This window comes from Netta rufina, assembly GCF_964035555.1.
Source record: "Netta rufina genome assembly, chromosome: 1".
Classification (NCBI taxonomy): domain Eukaryota; kingdom Metazoa; phylum Chordata; class Aves; order Anseriformes; family Anatidae; genus Netta; species Netta rufina.
The window spans coordinates 68,336,330-68,348,735 of NC_140123.1; the positions used below are offsets into that span (position 1 = coordinate 68,336,330).

General features: G+C 38.6%; 1 protein-coding gene across 13 annotated transcripts in view; it reads left to right on the forward strand.

Annotated features, from left to right (window-relative positions):
* The window catches only part of INPP4A (inositol polyphosphate-4-phosphatase type I A), a 110,277-nt gene that overhangs the window by 55,511 nt on the left and 42,360 nt on the right, over positions 1-12,406 (forward strand). For 7 of the 13 annotated variants that reach the window (XM_084299896.1, XM_084299898.1, XM_084299891.1 and 4 more), the window contains exons 2-8: positions 2,664-2,727; positions 5,193-5,411; positions 6,229-6,273; positions 7,666-7,784; positions 7,899-8,015; positions 8,741-8,820; positions 11,268-11,421. In XM_084299896.1, coding sequence (XP_084156022.1) covers positions 5,306-5,411; positions 6,229-6,273; positions 7,666-7,784; positions 7,899-8,015; positions 8,741-8,820; positions 11,268-11,421 — 621 coding nt within the window. In that variant the 5' untranslated portion in view covers positions 2,664-2,727; positions 5,193-5,305. Of the gene's footprint in view, positions 1-2,663; positions 2,728-5,192; positions 5,412-6,228; positions 6,274-7,665; positions 7,785-7,898; positions 8,016-8,740; positions 8,821-11,267; positions 11,422-12,406 lie in introns of those variants that run through there. The other 6 variants (XM_084299901.1, XM_084299893.1, XM_084299902.1 and 3 more) reach the window with 2 other exon arrangements.

The window sequence follows — 12,406 nt, forward strand, 5'->3', positions numbered from 1 at the left end:
ATAGAACTAATAAATAAGCCATAATTGATCGTACGGCTGCATCTATATCATATCCTGTATTTATTAATACATAAATATAAAATATTATTATATATAAGTATTATATTTATAATATATTTAATTATATAACATATATAATTATATTTATAATATTTAAATATTTAAATATTTAAATGTATAAATATTTGTATATTTAAATATTATATTATATATAAAATATAAATATATCCTATATCTAGGAGTCCATTTTGGAAGTAAATCTTGCTATCGTCCCCAGTCACTGCATTTTTTGTTCATATCTCAGAGTACATGAATCGGGCTTCTTGCCTGAAGCTAAGCTGGAGAGGCACGCTGTTTAATGTGCGTTCAGTCCCCAGAGCCAAATTAGCTCTGGACCATAATGCTAAGTATCACCTTGAGATGTGCACTGGGTGGGTATCAGCTTTTGGCACCAGCTGGTTCATTCTGCACGTCCTGTCTTTACGAGCATCGATATCCTCTGCGTTGTTGCTCCCATGGGTTTGGCTGGAAGGAAAAATCTGACTCCAGGTATCAAGCTCATGGCTCTAACTTTTCCTTTTGTTATATGACCTGAATCAGATTCAGGACATTAGGTGTGCTGTTAAAAAAGACAGAAGAGCAAAGTGCTCATGAGACTGCAAAAAACAGATGTTAATCAGTGTCAGTCTTAGGAGGCTTTTGCTGGAGCTGCAGACCTTGAGCTGATGTGCCGCTCTTGGGCTACCTCTGCAGCCCTGAGTGATGGGGTTGGTCCAGACCTTCACCTCAGACCCTGAAGCAAATCTTATTGAACTACAAGGTTTTCAGTGGTTGGAGGTAAAAAGGAAGAAAAAATGTATCTGATAAGCATATTAGAGATGATGCTGTTACATGCAAGGAAGCGTAGTCATAACTTAGTGTCTGGTATTTCATCCTTTCCATTATTTTGTCCACGATGATACAGTTATCTGAAGAGGCCAGTTGGCTGGAGGTGCCGTTTTGATCTTACAAATGGATTATTGAGGAGCAGCAACCCGAATTTGTAAGGTCCAGAGAGTGGGCCTTGCAGTACAGAGAGCAGTAAAACAGTTTGTTAAGTACCCACAATTACTTTTTCACTCCACCTTGGAGATAATGGTAAACTTTTAGCAGGATTTCATCCTGAGACTGTTCTTCAAAGCATTAAATGAGCTGCCACGTTTTCCCTTTCTCTGTTATGCTCCTCCTGAAGATTTATCAACATCCACTGTTTGCAGTATTAGTAAGGGCACAGCCAAAGGCAGTGTGTAGGTGTGTCATGCTGTGCCCCAGATGAGATTTGCCTGGACATGATGACTGAATTACATCACCCCTTGGGACAGGAGTGATACCTGTCATAGGTGCCGTCTCAGGAAACTCCCAGGTGTGTTTGTACTACCTTTAATTCGGAAGGAATCATGCCTCCACTGATTTCTATCAAAAAGGTGATAATAAAGTTGCAAAGGTAGAAATGGTTTTAATCCAAGAGCAGCTGTTGTTTGGGACGGTCAGGCCATGCAGTGAAGGGAAGGAAGTCATCCCTGCCTGAGCTAGCACAGCTGGGGGAGGGATTCAGTTTGCCCAGCTGCAGCGTCAGGCCCAAACTAGTCATCTAAATTGTTTCTAAAATGAGAGAGAGAGGTGTCTTCATGGGGTGATTCATCCCACCTACCTGGGAAATGGTGAATCATTTTCTGGAGGTGCCTGTGTCTCACCATTGACTACGTAAAGAACCTGGGCAATGAGGTGAGATCAGCTTCTTGCCTCCTACACGGATTAAGTTAGGTGAGATGAAACCCTTTCCGTAAGTGATGATAAGAGCTCAGACCCATTTTCTTAAGCAATCCTGGGTTATTGATAGGGCTGGCGATGAAATCCAGAAGCTGAGCCTCGACTCCCTCATCTCTTTTGTTTGTATGCCATACTTGCGAGGTCTTAAAAGGCATATCCTGCTAATGTAAATGTACTTGAATTAGATGGTACCATTAGCAAATTCAAACCTTCAGGTAACCTGTAGTATATTTATAAATAATTCACTTTTCCTGTATGCATATTGCTAGCTGTTCACAGAAACCTACCTCACATAATTTCACAAAATGTAGAAACAGCCCTGCGTCCTGATCTTTTGATTTTCCGTGTTTTGACTACTTTGCGTGATCTTTCCTCGTGATGTTTTAACTCTTATAACTCTTCCAAACAATATAAACTTGGAAGCTTAACTTATGGAAAAGCAAGTATAGTAATTTTTTCATTACAAAGGCTTTTAATTCTCAACATGTATCATATACATTCCTTTTTCTTATAGCACCAGGCCTTTCTGTAAACATTTTAGCACGTTTCTTACAGCCATCGCACCCACTCATCAAATTCTGACCTGAAGTCAGTCCTTTTCAGCATAAGCATATTTCTTTGTGTTCCTGTCCTGCCTGGCTATTGCTATCACCAGTGGTGGTCCAGGTTTCTCAGAGGATTGCACTCTTATTTATTTGCCAGTGTCATTGTTCTCAGTTTTCAGTAAACTTTAATGCAAGATCTAATAATCAGAAGTGACATTTACAGTTAATCTAAGGATACTTTTCTGTTGGCAGTGATTTGCACCGTATAAAAGATTGATTATTTATACTGATTGTTTTGTTCATTTCTAGATGTGGACTTAACCAATGTTATGACATGCAAAATCCCTCCGCACATGAGGAAAAGAGCCCTCTTGTAAGTAAAATTATTGTAAGCTATTGCCAGTAAATTAAGAATTTATCATATTATCATAGGTGATAAATTAATATTGCAATGTAAAGGAACAGTCGAGAACTTAGACTTGGAATATTATTCTCGGTGATATTTACTTAGAAATAGTTGTTTTTTTTGTTTTTTTTTTTAATGTATCCCTATTTTAACTTTTCAAAGATTGACTCTTTTTAAGGATAGCAGCAATTACAGAGATTCTGGTTAAAAAAACAGTAGACTCTTTCACCTATCTGCTGTGTGACCTTTAACTATGAGAACGTGTTAGTTGTCTAATAGAGTAGTTACAGTAGGATTTGGAGGAAGAAGCTATGGCATCCTGCCTAAATCTTTGCAACTATATTGTGTAGCTGTTCTGTTTCATTAGGCACTTAGGTTTAACGGACTTACAAACCATTAACATCGCATTGCATAAAGAACAAACCAAGGAAAAATGTATTGCTGAAAGAAGGAAAAATGATAGAATGGAAGGACTTGTACACTGGCAAAGAGTTCTGAAGGAAGTTTGATTTGACCAAATCTTAGGACATTCAATACTATTGCAGAAAGACTGTTGGTTCTCTAGCCTGTTTACCATTTAAATGTTAAAAGAAAAGATAAAAAGCTTTTTTACTGTGAGTAATCAGACATGGGAACAACCAGGTTGCCCAGAGAGGTTGTGGAGTCTCCATTCTTGTCCACAACTCAGCTGGAGACAGTCCTGAGCAACTTGCTCTAGGTGATCTTTGTTTGAGCAAAGGGGTTGGGCTAGATGAACTCCAGCGGTTCCTTCCAACCTCTGTGATTCCAACCTCATCTATTCTGTGATTCTGCAAGAATTGGAAAACTGCCTGCTCTAATTTTTGGCTGTCATTTTGCATGCTGTCAGAGTCTCAAAGCTTTTGGAGATGGGATGTTCAGAGTTCTCAATTTCTGCTTCTTCCACTCAACAGTTTCATTTTTTTTTCTACTTGGAATTAGTTTATGACATCCTATTAATGATTTAGTACTGTATTGAGTACGACAGCGTTCACTCGTGAATTGAATCACTGAAGGAAATTATTAGTTCTGAGGGGCAATAGACTGGCCCATCTGCTGGACATGGCCCAAATTCCTTCCTCCGTAGAATGAGTTCCCCATTTCAAATCCCATTTCTAAGCTTCTGTAGGTGGCCAGGACTGCGCTCAATTCAGTTGTCTTAGGTTCTTAACTTGCATCTACATTTTAGATGTTTAGTGAACTAGAGCTAGTTAAGATGACACTTGAATTCTTTGTGGAGAGATTATTTTGAAATGTTCCAGAGGGAGGTGCTCACTAGTTAAATTTAGAGATCTGAGTTAGGCGGGTTGAATACTCTTCTGGGAGGCCTTCAGACAGATTTAAAACACCTATTAAAAGCACAAGTAAAAGTTAGGGGATTTATTTAAATATGATGCATCTTGTCCATTGTTAGGTTCCTCAGCATAAGAGGGAAAAAAACCTGTGGTTCAAATATTTTGTAATATGAATAAAGGGCTGCTGTGGGCATTAATCATTGTATTGCTACCTTTCAGTTTTTCAGATTTTACTCCTAATGTCACTTTCTAAATGAATGGATTTTGTCATAACACTGAAAGGAATGCAAAAGTTCCATAAGTGCAGTGCTGACGTGGCTGATGGAAGGAAAATACAAATTTACCAATGAAACCAAGCACACTGCATTTAACAAAATTTAACTACATAATCAAATGATCTCTAGGTACAGTGTTTCTTTCCTAGCATAACATTTGACTTTATAGACATTCTGAAAGGAAGAAAACCCTTCATACGTATTCACAGAGTACTGGGTGAAGGAAAAGCACAAACACTGCTGTATGCCACATCAGCAGTCATCCCGTTTTGCTTTTTCTTTACATCACCATGCCAACATTTCAACGTCACCCTGACCCGGAAGGTTTTATTTATAGTTTTCAATATCCCTTTCTCATGGCGGTAGAGCCTAGAAAGACACAGCTTGCTGACACTAAAAACATTTCCTGCCCTTTTGTTCCACGTCCTGCCAACCCCATGTCCCTTTGTCCTAATCTGTTGCCCTACCTCTGCAGACAGAGGCCCCATCTGACAAATTTACTTGTGCTCCCTAGGGATTATGAAAACCAGGAAACTTCATTAAGCGTGATTTAATAACTTAGACAAAGGGGAAGAGCAGCTGCTCTGTTAACGAGTCTCTCAACCCCCGTTCTCTGACAGAAGAGCCTTTCTTGCGTGTGGTACAGTCTTCAACAATTTGCAGTAAAGTGCTACAGATGTACGGTTCATGAAAATTGACTTACTGTGCTTTGGATCTGCCCTGAGCGCTTTATTTGAGTGACCTGAGGTAATTTTGTGGCAGGAAGTTTGCTGATGTTAAAAAGAGCAACAGCTGATCGTGGCCTAAAATTCTGGTGTATGTTTTTTCTCTCTTTATGGCTTAGCACAGTAATGTTAGAGGAATAGCACTTGGAGACAACCTGCTGCACTCTGCTGCTCCATAAGACAAACACCAGTAAAGCCAAGCAGCAAGAAAAGAAGGGTTCTTCATGAAAAAATGACAGCAAGAGAACACAGTCCCCGCCATGGTGCAAAGTCCCGCACCGTGCAACGGGCCTCCACCATTGATGTCACCTCAGACATGGTAGGCCTCTCTCTCGCAGGTACGTACCTTCATGTCAGCTATTGCTTTATTGCCCCTTTCAGAATCTGCCCTTTACTAACATGACCGTTTTTTTATTCCCATTCCTAGAAGATTTAGATGTGTCTGATTATCTGGAGCGTTCAAAAAATTCCCATTCTTAATGTAGGCAAAACACCCAAAATGAAGAGAGAAGGGAAAAGAAGTTAAAGTAGATTTTGTGCAGTTACTATTTTCAGTGAAAAAAAAGCAATGGGGCAAAATAGTAAAAGCATGTCAAGGTTGTCTAGGAAGAGTCTTGGCAACCTCCCAGTTTGACATTGTATATACTTTTCAAGAGAGTTCAGGAATCTTAGGTTTATCTTCCCCATCTTTTATGGTGAGTAAATTAGCACTGTAATCCCTGGAGTCTTTATTTGATTAGTGAGAGAGACAGATACTTTCCAACTTTTCCCTGTTCACTGATTACTGAGGAGATATATCTGATTTAATAATTTGGAGCTAATAGTGCCTCAGACGCTAAGTGGCTCTAATTCTTTTATTTTCCTCTGAGATTTGACATTTTGTATTCCCATTTTCAATATAATCTGGTGTAGTTTTGCATATTTTAGTCATTGTTTTAACATGTCTTATAAAATTAGTTCATCTCAGGTTTTTTAAATAAATTTTAAGTACCAAAGATTAGCTAATGAATATTCTAAATATTCACGGCTCATTGAATTAAGAATGTTAATATTTTCTATTAAATTTAATTTCTTCCCCTGTAACTGCAATTTCAAGGACGGGTTCACATGAGAGCAATGCTTTGCTAACCTTGTGCTAATTTTTTTGGTTTACAGGAAATATTCAGGATCCAGATGAGCCGATATTAGAGTTCAGTTTAGGTATGTTTAGTGGTTTTTAGGATTGTTTAGACTTACGATAATTTTGATTGTATGTGCTATTAAGTATATGTAGCTTTTGATAGACAGCCAAAAGATTTTGTGATGTTTTTAAAAATCTGTAGTTAAAACATCTGTCCTATAAACTTTTAAATGCTTGATTTGTGAATGTTATTTTTAAATGTACATTTAGTTTATGTGAAGATACTATGAAACTGTCCTCAGTCTCAGTATATCAACAGTTCAAGTCTTCAACCAAACTGAAGATTTGGTGGAAACACCATTTTCAGACAGAATATTTTGTAAGAGTTACCAACTATCACACATACCTTTTTTCCTGTGGTCTTTGCTATCAAGTGACAATGTGAGATGCTTCAGCGACCTAATTTCTGGGATGTTTAAATATGGACAAGAAACTTGTGCATTGACTCACCTCACTTGAAAAATAAGTGAGAAGCATTTTTCTCATTAAAATTCAGTCCACATTTTCAACTGCAGCATGCTTTTCTTGCGCTAATAGTGTTTGGTTGTTTGGAAGTTTCTGCTCTTACCAATATGATTGAAATGAAAATTAGATAATTTGCACAGAAGTGTATAATAAGACTATGAATAATAATGTTAACTAGAATTCCTTGGAACTGAATAAGGATTTTTAAATATTTTCAAATGCATTAAAAATACACAGAACTGCAAAGCTGTACAGTGTACATGTAAGCATTTTGCTAGCCCAGTTAAATTCAAAACTAACCTTGCACATCTAGCTAAAGCAGAGCCAGACCATGCTGTAATTACCTGTATCTAGCTAGCTAGAATTTAGCTCTGAATTGCAAAGCAGATGTGCAGAGTCATTCACTGGAATTTTTGATTTGTTTTCTATTCACTGTAGTCCCTTCCCAGTAGTTAAACTCTCTGTATCATTTTAGAAGAGATAAATTACTGTCCTTTTGTAATTACAAGCTAGTTCTCCTCATAGTAGTGCTTCTTGATCAACGTTCAAGGACTCCTTTTGGTTCTCCATGGCAAAATAGCGTTTGGTAACGGGCTTAATAGAGCGTGACTTCAGATCAAATACAGCCATGCTCGTGAGATTCCCAGTGGAAATTCTCTGCATGAGCACTGTTCTAATGAGCTGTGCTGGAGGGATGGGTAGGCAGGTGTTGGAAGAGGACATGTTTAATGGACAGTTGTACAGTTTGGAGCAAGAGCGATCTGATTGCATGGTTACTGTCTGTATGTGTCTGCTTTCATGGTGTAGTGGTAGACTGAATCCTAGGCTTTCAGGGCTTTATTGCTCAGATTACATAATATGCTTTAAAAAAATGTAGAGTCTTACAACAATATGAGAAAGACTAAAAGTCTAAAATCTAAATTTATTTCTCTGTTACATGCCTGAAGCTTGCAGTGAGCTGCTAACTCCATCACTAGACCGAAAACCAAATAGTTTTGTAGCAGTGAGTGTAACTACACCTCCTCAGGCATTCTGGACGAAGCATGCACAGACAGAAATTATTGAGGTAAGTATTGAGGTACTGTTGGATTAGACTTAAAATCGAAGCTAACACAAGAAGTATATCCTCATAACAACTATCACCATGTGTGTTCTTTGCCTCTTTTGTTTATGATTACAGGGAACAAGTAATCCTATATTTCTAAGCAGCATTGCCTTTTTCCAAGACTCTCTTATCAATCAAATGACACAAATCAAACTCTCCGTGTATGACGTCAAAGATAGATCTCAGGGAACAGTAAGTATTCGTCATTCTGTTGCCTCCCCAGTCAGTGTGGAGCAAGCAAATGAGAAGCAATGAGATAAAAGTAGGAAGTTTTCTGGAAAAATGCAAAGACATAGCAACGTGCCTCCTAGAGAAAAGATGGGTAGGGGAAGGAGGGACAAATGCCACAGGATGGAATTAACAGAGTGGGGAGTATTGCTGGTTTTCTCAGATAAGGCTGGTCTGTAGCAAGGTTGCCTTTAGTTTAACCACAGTTATTTTCTTCTGTAAGATGGCTAGGCAGAGCAAGCAGCAAAAAAGCTTCTGAGGAAGAATGTTTTTCCTTTCCTCTCAGAAATTCCCCTGCCCTGATCCCTTAGTGATTCTGTTCAGGGATAATATTTGCTGCCTTACAGAAAAAAATATAAGTGCCAACCCTCCCACCAAACTACCTAGATCAGGGGGCCATTCCAGCCAATTGTGCTCAGGCTGTTGGCCAGAATGCTGATTCAGGCCCCGCGTGCATGTTTGCTCACAGCTTCCTCAGGGAAAGCCAGGCTGTCCTCCTCTGTAGAGTGCTTCATGGGGGGCTGTGGGGAAAGAGGAATAGCTCCTGCAGAGGTGTGTTCTTCACAAGGAGCCAAGTCTGGGTCAGACTTTGAGGAAGAATAGAAATTGTATTTTGGACTTCAGTGGACAAAGGTTTTGTTTGTTGCAAAGGTAAATAGTTACAGTTCTGGTAATCATCTTCTTTCCAGATGTATCTGTTGGGTTCTGGGATGTTCACTGTAAAAGAGCTTCTTCAGGAGAAGAATCACAGGTTGCACTTAACACTAAGGTTTGTAGTGTTTTCCTTCATTTTGGAATCAGCCATCTTAATTCTTGGAAGCATGGTTAAGATGTAGTGAGAGCTATCCATGAGATGGGATGAAGACTTTATTTTATTTTATTGTTTTTAAGTTCCAGGCCACCATCAAGGAAAAGAAAAAAAAAATAAAAAGGGGGAGATTTTATATTGCATGGTAATTTAAACTTGTGGAACAAGACCTTTTCAAGCATGGTGAATTGTGTTCGACTTTGGTTCTAGTTCTACAAGTCAAAGAGTGTTGTCAAGACCAATTGCATTTTTGTTCATTTTGTCCTATCATCTCTTTGTATGTGTGTGTGGAGAGTGACAAAATAGAACATTTTTAACTATGCTGATGGGTGAAGGGCTTGTGGTAGGGAGATTGGAACCCATCAAAACAGAGGCTTACTTCACCTGTTTGGAACACCTTGGTGTAAACAGATAATAGAAAAGAAATAATAGATAAAAAGTAGGAAATGAAAAAGAAGAGGATGTGAGTTTGATACACATCCTGAAGGCAATAGTTCTAATCAGAAGAGTTAAACCACATGCATGAAATCCAGTGTGGGATGAAGTTAAGTGGAGGCTTGGAGAAGAACGAGGAAAGCAAAGTGAGATTAAGAAAAGAGAGCCTTGGAGCGTAAATGTGCAAACGTGTTGAAGGCAGGACGTGAATGAATCCTTGTTGGAGAAGGCAAAGGAAAATCTCTTGAAAGGGAGAAACATAATCAGAGAGGCTGAAGAAGAATGTGCATGTAAATCAGCATTATTAGCACTAGAAACAGTGACTGTGACAAACATTCAGGAACTTCTTAGCACAGCTAACCAAGCCATGGACAAAGCTTCTGATGCTAAGAGGAGAGAGGAGTAAAATTTGGGGCTTTTCTCCAATGTGTTGTAAAGAAAAATAAATACATGATTTAACAGGGGGAGCAGATGAGGGAAGTGAGTCAGAAAAGACACCAAAAGTATGACACTGATGATGGGTCAAACAGTACAATTTATTGTAACTGTGAAGACGAGGGTGAAAAAGAAGAGGAGTGTGATAGCTGAAATTTCATGGTTCTGTGATAGATGTGGTTATTCTATTAGATTTATTCTTTCATGACAGCTGAAAGTAGGTTTTATTAAATGCTTGTTTTGATATCAAGTGTATTCTGATTATTAGAGCAAAGCATGTGAGTACATGCATATCTTTTCATTGTTGTATTACCCTTCAGATGTAAAAGCTGGATGCTAAGCAATGTTTATAAACATACTGCATGACGTGGATGTTTAGACCTTTCCTTGTAGTCTTCTAGTGTGCTTTTTCTTTTGTCTCTCCAGTGTTGTCTGTTCCAGGGTGGTTGTTGTTGTTGTTACTGTTATTATTATTGTCTTGGTTGTCCCAGCATATTCTAAAATGTAAACAACAATCTTAAAATACCACACAGAACTTATCTTCAAATAATCACATATATCTCTGCCAAGAATACTCTGTGTCATGGGAGAGACAGAATAAATGGCAGCTGTGGTAGGTGAGGGTACTGGGGTTTATTTAAAAGCCAGCAAGGTTAGAGCTTTTACCTTATTGGATTCTGTCACACACACACTTCCTCCCTCCTCTGTGGTATGCTCATGTGGTCTTGACTTCCATCCCCAGCAGGGAGATTGCTGCTGGTCTGGGAAGGTTGGGTATAAAGTTGTTCATGCTGTGCAGCTGTTCAGCTGTTAGCGGCCAAGGACCCTGGCTGTCCTTGGCATTTGTGTCCTTGCACCTCCCTGATCTGTAGGATCATCCCTCACCTCAGTGATCCTCTATTGAGGATCTTCACCTTCTTCTTCCCTAGACCACTTTCTTTCAGGATCTGTCTCTTTAGCATCAGCTCTTCTTTCTGGAATGTCAGGCCCCCGATTTTCCCAATCTAAATAATCTAACTGCAGAAGCACAAAATGTGATCAGACTCCTAATGGGTGGCTTTGACTCAAGGCTCTATTAACTGGAGGGTTTTCAGTGTGCTACTTCTATCTAGTCCACGTATTATCAAAATTTACAACCAGCCTGTACCAGTTGCTGCATGCAAGTAGCAGGCTCCCCATTGAGAGTTAAAAGATTCGATTTTGGATGTACAGGCACACATGCACATGTATGCATCCAATTATCTGCTCTCTGTTAATGTTCACAATTTAAGATTTATTTAATTTTTTTTTGCCTACAACAGGCTAATTGTAAGATCCAAACCCTTTCTGGTTTAACAAAGGTATTGAAACACACTCATGGTTTTGTGTTGCCTTTAATGAGGAGGTCTGACAGTATCCCTAAGGAATGAGAACATTTTCCTATTGGAATAGCATGTTATAAGAATATGTACAATTAAATTGAAAAGCTTCCTATTTAAAATGTTCATCAGGTCTGAAGATTAATAGCCTTTTATAAGTGTTCCCTTGTTGATAAACAGGTCCACCTCCAAAAAAATTTCAACGCAGAGTGTTTGTTGCAGGTCTGCTGAAAGTGATCGCGTAGGTAACATTACAGTTATTGGATGGCAAATGGAGGAAAAAACTGACCAAAGGCCTCCAGTGACAAGGTCACCTGATACAGTTAATGGAAGGGTGAGTATCACCATTAGCTCAGCTTCAGAAAGGTGCAGATTTATTGCCAGCATTGAAATGAACGCTGTTGAGACCTGCTGTCAATTTGCCTTGTAATTTATTGGTGCTTTCCAATTTCAAAATACTATGACGAGCAGCCTAATGGTGTGGAGCACTTTTGTATTTGGCAGAGATCTTGTTGCTTATGTTTGGAGTTTAAAATCTAGAGGAAAAAAACAGCTTACAGTAATTAAGCTTTAGCTTCAAGTGCCTTTCATCAGAATAGGCTTGTGGTACTCTGTGTTAGTACACCTGCTACCCTGAGGAATCCATAAGCAGTTTCACAAAGCTGTGGTATTGCACATTGTGAATTGGACACTGGTATCAAGCAAAGCTGTATGGGGTGGTCAGGGAACATTAGGTAGGTTTTCCAGAATTGTCCCAAGCACCTTTTAAAAATGTATCTTAAAAGTAGCGTAAAAGATTTTAATAAAACTGAACAGGTTACTTGAATACTGCATTTTATTTTATTTTATTTTTATCCAAAACAAAACAAAACAAAAACCCTTAGCAGATACAGTGATTTCTCAACCTTGACATATGCTTAATTCTGCAAACCTCGTGTGCTGAATGTACTGGTGATAATTGCAACCATATCCGTGTATCACAGTTGCAGTGTGTATCAGTATCACTTTGTATTAGAACAAATACAAATGTATTTGAGTAGCTCTGAGGACTCTGGAGCTGTGCTAATATTAAGTAGTTCAAGGACTAGATGAAATGTTTTACAGCATTTGAAACTCTGCAGTAGCATTGAACAAGAATGTTTAAATTGGTACATTTAAGTGGATTTATTATTTCAGTCTGTGATAGCTTTTGTTCACAGTGAACATATCTGGAATATCTATTTTTAAACCTTCCTTGTGTTGAGTACTTCCTTTAAGTCTGTCTAATAGGGTCATCACTTCATGTTGCCTTGGCACTGAGGCTGTTTTCTTTATTGTTT